General features: G+C 35.7%; 1 protein-coding gene across 24 annotated transcripts in view; it reads right to left on the bottom strand.

The window, feature by feature from the left end:
• The window catches only part of MCTP1 (multiple C2 and transmembrane domain containing 1), a 514,406-nt gene that overhangs the window by 66,772 nt on the left and 438,736 nt on the right, over window positions 1-8,898 (bottom strand). For all 24 annotated transcript variants that reach the window (XR_012130151.1, XR_012130150.1, XR_012130148.1 and 21 more), the window contains one exon: window positions 2,385-2,438. Coding sequence is in view for 21 of the 24 variants with exons in the window: in XM_073233821.1 (XP_073089922.1) it covers window positions 2,385-2,438 (54 nt within the window). In the remaining 3 variants the exon portion in view is untranslated. The remainder of the gene's footprint in view (window positions 1-2,384; window positions 2,439-8,898) is intronic.

Below are 8,898 nucleotides of genomic sequence, written 5' to 3'. Positions count from 1 at the left end.
GCAAAGAAACACATTTGTTTTCTCATGAAATTCCACTATGCATAACTCTATACACAAACTTTAAATAGAGGAACCAATGAATTTTTTAAAGTAGGAAATTACCCTTTTCCCACTCAGACACACAGATAGCCAAGACTTACAACATTTACTGCTATGAGAGCCATTTGAGAGATGAAGCTGGTAAATGCAAACTTGAAGGATCCTTTCATATTTCTATTCGTTATACAAAAACTTTATATTTCAAGATGTCCACTCTAAGATTCATCCCCCCATTATGCAAGCCCCTGAAAGTCTACTGTGAATTATTACACTTGAGATTTGCTTTTTGTTCAGATATGATTTTTATGCTATCAATTGTAGTATGAATAAAAAGAAAAACCTCCCTACATATCACTCAAATAAAGGTTTGGATTTATGAAAATCAACTCACAATCCTTTCATATGGAAAACACACCATTTGTCGGCATCCTGTACAGAAGAATACAGATGAATTCACACAGTAATTTAAGCACCCACTTTCAATCAACTTTGGTAACTAGATCTGAAAATGTGTTAGAATCAGGGTGTCAATTTCAGATACCCAAACATTAGATTACAATAGATGCCACTCCAGAGATTTGGGATTGTTTCCACCCTGGCATGTTCCACTTGGCATCAATGTTTTGGTGAGCTGGTTAACCAGCTGTGTTATCTGTTTCCCACTCCTAATATCCTCTCTATTAAAAAGTGGCCATAAAGAGGGAGATTAGTGGCATAGAATATCAACAAACCTGCCTAAAAAAATACAGATTGACTTCAAGCAGGGACACTGAAGTACTAGTTCACTAAAGGTTTCCATTTATTAACATTTCCGGGGAAACGCCTGCTGCTGGAATGGCTCTTTATGGTGGCTTTAATAATAAAGCAGCAACAAGCAAGGGAAAATGGCCATAAATGGATGGCCGCTCCATGTTTATCAGCAGAGAAATGATGATTCAGAGCTGGCATGTTGAGTTAAAATACAAGCTCTCTCCAGCTCTACAACTGACCTTAACAATAAATCATATCCTTTATTGCCAGAAGTGTACGTTCATGTTATTTAACATTAAAAACAAGCACATATGTGTTTTTGCAGGGAGAGGATTTTGTTAGTTTGTGTTTGATGATGTCGCTAATGACCAAATGATACACAGAAGAAAAATTTCACATAAAAGCTCTATCAGCTTAAAAATGTTTGAAATAGCTTTAGAAGGGAGAAAAACGTGTGTGTGTTATGTATTTGTTTATGTTCCCATTTTCCTTCTAGCATTGAATATTAGGAAAAAAATCATTTGGGAGGTTAACTAATCATTGTGATTTTTTTTTTTCATTTCCAATGCTTCCTTCCAGCACACAATTTCTTATACTGGCATGTAAGTGTACATCTCTACTGGAATCAAAGGTCAAGGGCATAAATTGAGATACACTATTTTTCTTCTTTCTTCAAAAAATTTCACTGCTTTAACTATCACAGAAGTCAGAAAGATGCCAGTGAAGGTCAAAATCTGGTTTCATATACTGAACAATGTGGAAATAATGAATGATAATCTCCCTCCCTCCCATCTCACCCTAGCACTTTTTAGATTTCAGATACAGAAATGCCCAAGGATGATGATAAACCAGAATCGCCATCCTCTTGTCGTAGAAAGCCATTCTTCTGACCTCAGCCACTGCTGCAGTAGTACAAGGCTATTCTAATTCCTCCCTCCAGTTGTCCCCTCTCCCCGGGGAACAACCAATCCAAGCAGCCCCAGAAACTATTATTTATTGTGGTCACCATCCCCAAGCCAACCAGCAATCAAAAAATGAGCCTCTCGAACAGGCTTTCCTGACCAAGGAGCCAGAGGGCCGTTCCAAGTCAAGCCTAAGCAAGGGCACTGAGCACTGGGACTAGTTAAACACCCTCCAGGGCCCTCTGCACACTTGTGTTCTTTTGCTGAGCAATTCTTTGAAAATTACAGTTGACAATATCCACGTTCAACACACACAGGCTGCTGTTTTTCCACTTCTCTCCTCCCCTAAAGTGCAGCCCAATTTGTAAAACCCAAGATAGGACAAATTTTTGCCCTTCAAAACCAGTTGTCATTGCCATTATCTTCATGAGAGCTATCAAGTTCCAGACAAGCTGAATTATTTTATTTTGTTCTTGGCAGAAAAATATTTGACCCAGCTCTGGACAAAAGCGAGGAGGATTTATAGCCCTCTCTCCCTCTTTGCAACATGCAGTGGCATTGTTAGGATGATAAACAGCACTGTCCAATTTTCTGGACTCCAACACTTCAACTCCTTTTTTAACTGTCTGTGGAAACAGTGTCATGTCTACATTTCCCCATCCCCAGGTCCCAAGTGCTGGGAAAGATAATTACCTTGTCATCTCTGTCATCTTCTTCTTCCTCGTCCTCTAGCATGTCCTCCACTACCTGCAGACAGAAACACAAGTCATTTTCGTGCTCTTAAAGGAGTGAGTTTTGTTCTGTCATTTTGAACCTTTTGGAAGTGAAAACTTTGTTAACACTTTGAAACAGAGATGCACTGAGAGGGAACATTTCATCTACAGATAGGGATTAGGAAAATTCTATGCCTTTAATTGATTAAAACAAGGGAACTGAATCCAAGGGAACTCTATTTGTGTGAAATGCTCTGTGACAACATAAATAATTTAAAATATGCATAAGGTAAACTAACACTAATTTGAGGGATGCTTTAAATCCAAAAAATTTCCTTTCTACCTACTCTGCTGTTTGTATTAATCAGACACTTTAAATTTGGAGATAGATAGCTAAGCAGAAAACAACTCTGCTATTTCTAATTTACTTTTCACCAAACTTTAAGGTAAAGTACTATGTCTGTTCATTGATTCGTGCAAGTGGTCTATGACATAAAACTAACAATATCTTTCACGACTCAATTTTTATTTAAATTTTTATTGAATAAATTTGACACATAACATTGTGTAGGTGTTAACTTTAAGGTGTACCACATATTACTTTGATATATTTATATATTGATGTAGTGATATTTATCACATTGCATAATCATAGTATGATATTGTCTACATTCATCATAGTGTGTGTGCATTTGATCTCTGTGGTTTATTTACAACTTGTTACAAATTTGTACCCTTAAACACCACCACTCTTATCCCTCCCCTACCTTCATCCCCTAGTAACCATTTTACTCTTATTTTTATAGGCTTAAATTTTTAAAATCCATATAAGTAATATCATACAGTACTTGTCTTTCTCTATCTCACTTGTCTTGCTTAGCATAAAGAGCTCAAAGGCCATCCATGTTACTGCAAATAGCCTTCTTTTCTCATGGCTGAATAATATTCCATGGTGTATGCATGCCACATCTTTCTTACCCACTCATCTGTTGAAGGCATTGCTGTTTCCATCTCTAGCTATGATAAACATGGGAGTGTAGATATCTCATTGACACTTGGTTTTCATTTCCTTTGGTTATATATCCAGAAGTAGAATTCCTGGATCACATGGTAGATCTATTTTTAATTTTTGAGGAACCTCCATATTGTTTTCTATAATGGTTGGGCCAATTTACTTTCCCCAAAACAATGATTAAGCATTCCCTTTTCTCCACCTCCTTGCCAGCACCTGTTATCTTTTGTCTTCTTGATGATAGCCATTCTGACTGGTGTGAGGTGAAATCTCATTGTGGTTTTGATTTGCATATCCCTGATGTTGAGCATCTTTTCAAGTGTCTGTTGGCCCTCTGATGTCTTTTTAGATATCAAATTGGAGAAAAGTCTATTTAGTTCTTCTGCCCATGAGATTGTTCCTAATTTAATATTACATTTTAAATCTTCTGTTATATGGTAGAATTTTGTGGTCTTTCATTTGGACATTCAGCATTTTGAAAAGAACGAAAGTAGCACAATGTGCTGTTTCCTATAGCTGGTGAGAGTTTACACTTATTTTAGGGACATATAAGCAATTCAGCCCCAGCCAGAAAAAGGGACTATTAACATTCTAACTATATTCAGTGCCCATAAGCATTTATTATAAACCCCTTTGTTCAGGAACACAGTGCTAGGTACCGTGGGAATATGAAAATGAATGACACCCAGATACTTCATCTATACTCATGTCAACCCTTATGAGGCATATAAATCTGCGGAATTTAAATGGAGACTATCAGATAACCTCTCATGTTGACTTTTCATTTCCTGAAACTTTGAAGTATTCACATAGTAAGTATACAGAGAACAATTGTAACAATGTATAATTGAGGTGCTATATATGCCAGCTCTTCTAATTTGGTCTATTTATAATGGAGGTTTAAACAGGAAAAGGAGCCACAATATTTCAGTACATGTGTTGCATTAAAAGAATTTAACACACCAAGAGGCTGAACTAGAACTTAAACCCAGAGTGTTGGATAGCAGAGGATACTTTCAACCCCTGCCTAGTTCCAAAAAAAAATCCACCTAACCCCTTCCCAGATTTTAAAAAATTATTATAATTTTGTATCTCTAATAAAATGATAATCTAAATCAAATTTAAGGCAATGTTTTAAGGGTGGTCATTATTATCTATATTATTTTTTAAATTATATATATTTGAGTTATATAATAGGATGATCTGATATATATTAGATTAAGTAAATTTTTGCTAAAGTTACCCATGCACAGTCATTTATCAAATATGTGAAGGAAAATGAAATGAATATTATACTTTCATTCCTATGCATAAATTCAAACACTATTTTAGCTAGTTATTATTAAGAATGTATTATATGCCTCCCTCTTCAGTACTTGCTATTATACTACAGGTGGTAGGAAGGCAGAATAGTGTCAGATTGGTGCCTAGCAGATAGCATGGTACATAATAGGTACTTAAGAAGTATCTGTTGACATAGTGAATAGATGAATGCATCATTTATTCTTCATATCTTTAAAAGCACTTTTTGGTAAAGTTGACTATCATTTATTTCACAGAACTGAACCAGCTCAACTGGAAAGATTTATACCTAACCAATGATAGATTAATAAAAGCAAATATTCAACATGCTTCCAAATGTTTGCCTAGAATCTACCTCTAGGCATGAAACCAAAGATACTGAACCTTTATTTTACAATTTGGATATATCCACTATTTTCAAGGTAATTTTCAAAAAATTCAAAATATTTTATTGAGCCATAAGACAAACCAGTAGCTTCATTTACACATTTCACAAATCAGCAGCACATCTTATGTTCAAGAATGACTTCAAAGAGGTCTACGGAATCAGGCTCTTCATTTGCAAAACCCAAACTGTTCTTACCCTGCACAAGTGGGTAATTGGCTACGCGCAATTACTCCACAAATGTGCAGCCAGAACCACCCAATACAACCATTTGCTTTTACATTTGGCAGAAAAGTGTTGTGTTAGTGAGAGGCCTATTGTGCTGTGCTTTAGCGCTCTGGTGAGGGCTTTTCCCCTCCTCCAGTGCCTTTTTAATGTTACATCATAAACATCAGCAAGTGAGGATTTATGATACAGATGGCTTCCTACTGATGCCTTTAAGCTGCATCAGAATGTATCCCCTATTACATTTTGCTCAGGTGAACCTTGAGGTGGCTTGGAAATTGGAGAGAATAGCACCTATCCCATAGTGTTGATTAAGGATCCAATGAGATAATGCACTTGAAGTGCTTAGCATACTTCCTGTACTGAACCACGTACTCAAATTTTAACCATTCATAACAATAACTTCAATTTAATATTTGAAACATTAATTTTTGGAAATTAAGTCACATACTCTTTTCCTGGGCAAAATAGTGTTCTTGATGACTCACGAAATTCCAATGGATGATTCACTGACACTAATAAACACACAAAGGGGCACAGGTAGAGGGGTGGATAAAGAGCCCCAATTAAAATGATAATGATTCCCCAACTAATTGTCAGGCTTTCACAGTCCAATGAGAAGGATAGCTTTGAAGGCAAGAGCGTCTCAGAAGCTGGGCTGGGCTTTAAGGCACGAGCCCTGGACAAATGCAGTGAGGAAAGGAACCGAGCTTTGAAAAACAAACTGTATGTGTCACTGAAGTGCATTTAATGACCGCACAAAATTGCAACCCTTCCCAGAGAACTCAAATCACACCTACTATTTAGAAAGAGTGCTGGAGTTTAACACCTAAAGAAGGAAAACAAATAAGACAAAGGAGTCCTCGTCTCAAATTCCAGAGCTTTCCTCTTCAAATTAAACCAAATAAGGACTACATGGTTTTGTTTTCCAGTGTGTGAAGTCCAGTTGCTCAAACATTTGTTAGCAGTAATTTACTAACAACACTTCTATAGGATTTCCTTAAGGAAAAAAATGAAGAGTGAGGAAAAAAAATGCATGTGTTAGAGAAGACACATTTTAACCAAGTTGTTTTTCTTTTTTCTTGAGGGGGAATATCTCAGATCAGCTCTCAAATTCTCTTTCCAAATTATGCTTTCTGATACCTTGCTTGAAAGCAAGTAGTATTAATCAAACAAAGGAAGGGCACTAGGGAAATCAGAAAGATGTAATGCAAGCAGTTAAAAGTGACATGACCTTCTGTAATGTCGCTCGTCACAGACTTATATGCCACACACTAGAGGAAGGTCTTGAAAGAAACTGATTCTTGGTACTATTCCTTGAATGTAATACTAATAAAGATGACATTTAAAAAAACACACATAGACAGCCCCAAATATAGCATGCCAGCTTCATTACCGCCAAAGAATAAGCAGGTAACATTATTTTTAAAAGCATAATATTTCTTCTTTTATATTCCATATTTGCTGAACAATTGTCATTAACACATAAACTATGTGGCTGTACCTTTTAAAAATCCACTTTCAAAATGGAGCAAAACTGCTTCTGGAGAATCTCTATATAGTATATAGCTGTATAGGAGCTCTTTTAATATTCTGATTTTATTTAAAAATTATTTAAAAATTATAATTCAGTTCAACTAAATGCTCTATGACTTGCAAGGAAACAAAATTTTATTTGGCTGAAAATGTTAATAATGCTGTTGGCAAATCTGGATAAAAACATGACATATTTGGAATTATTCCACCAGACAAAGATGTGTAAGGGAGGGGGCCAGAAAAAATCAGGAAAAGAAGATCAAGGCAGTGAATGAATGAGTAAAAGTAGATTCAGGTAAACTTCACTTTTAAGGTTGTCATGGGACAGTGGATAGTAATTACCGCTTTTAATGTCAGTTTGGGGTGTACGTTCTAAAACTAAAGTGTCAAGGGGGTTAAAATTCCATGGATAATTCTTTAAAGCACTTAGCATTATGATTGTTCCAAGGATAAAGTCCTCCACTTATTTATAGCTCTTTAAACAAAAGGAACAAAATGAATCTTGGTTATGTTAGGCTTGTAAAATGAGTACTGAGGACCACAAAGCCAAAAACCCTAGAAAGCCAAAGCTGACACAAACCAGTTTTTTAATATGTTTACTTTTTCCCCTGGAAATAATCTTTGAATTAAATGGATGTTTTGCTATGTTCAGAAGGAATAGCAGCATAATTCAAATTGCTTTACTCAAATGTGGTCTATAACAAAGGCAACACTTAAACGAAAGAAGCATCACTGCTGTCCAGCTGTGCATCTAAATGTTAAAAAAATTAAAGGAAATTGTCACAAAAGACAAAAGTTTCATATTTAATATCATATTCATAGAATTCCAAATGTGTACAATACTTATACCTGGACACATTACAAACTAATTGCCAATTTCCACCTCAGAGTCACAGAGGAATTTGGAGAGAGCAGTGTTCTCTACATGGTCTGGAGCTCATTTGTACCAATTTGTGGGCATATAAACCAGGCAGAACATGCATTTGTGTGCCAATGGACTTACTACATGGATAAATATCACATGAAATTACCAAAAGTCTATGGATTGAGAAGATGACATTTATAACTCAGATTATTTCAGAACACTTAAAAGTCCTGGAGATTGAGCTGAAGACTTTTATGGTCAATAAGATCATTACATGGATGTCTGCACTATCATTTTCACAACAGGACACGGGCTTCTCATGAGATTTTTGAGAAGAAACTTTTGCAAAATGAATACCGCAAGTAAACTGTACATATAATTTATTCCATGTTTGAAAGAATAATAAGACTCAAAAACAGGTCCGGGGTAGACTGTTTCATCTAGTATATCTCAAAAGCAACTGAATGTATGATGGCTGCTAAGTTTGATTCACGCTATTAAGGATTTGACCTTGGAGTATTTCAGCTACAGTAGTCATCAAGATAACTGAACCACTAGATGCAATAATAATTAGTGTGATAGGCTTGTCAGTGAGGCTGAATATACTGCAGTACAAAAGAAGGCAGACTAAAAAGAAAAGCATTATTACTTACTGCTAAAAGACTTCCTGATTTTTACAGAGACACTCAAATACAATTATTTCTTCTTGCAGAATGCATTTCCTTGGCTCATTCAGGGAAGTGCCATGTTGTAATTTAGTCTGATTCTTAATAGGAAATGTGGCTTTAATGTGGCTATCAGATGACTTTTGATACATGCCACTGATTACATATAGCCTGTATTCTGCATCAACAACATTCTTATTTGCAGTGTAATATGCTTTGCTGTAAGGTGCAAGGGCAGTAAATTTACTTTACTGGCCAAGAATATGTAACCTTCTATTTCTTTAAGTGTCAGATTAAAATGCAGAAAAACCCTTCCATTAAGAACAGCTAAATATAATACAAATTCTATAATCACTATAAGCATCTTAAATGAATTCCTTTTTATTTTTCCTTCTCAGTATTCTTAATGTTCATTCTTATACTTTCACAAAGCACTGTGAACAGAATTCTAGTGTTTATTTGAACTATGTCTCCATCTAAAGGCTTCACAATGTATTGTATCTT

Source organism: Manis javanica, chromosome 1 (assembly GCF_040802235.1).
Source record: "Manis javanica isolate MJ-LG chromosome 1, MJ_LKY, whole genome shotgun sequence".
Classification (NCBI taxonomy): domain Eukaryota; kingdom Metazoa; phylum Chordata; class Mammalia; order Pholidota; family Manidae; genus Manis; species Manis javanica.
The sequence above is the reverse complement of the archived record's forward strand: the minus strand, read 5'-3'. Positions and strand labels throughout refer to the sequence as shown.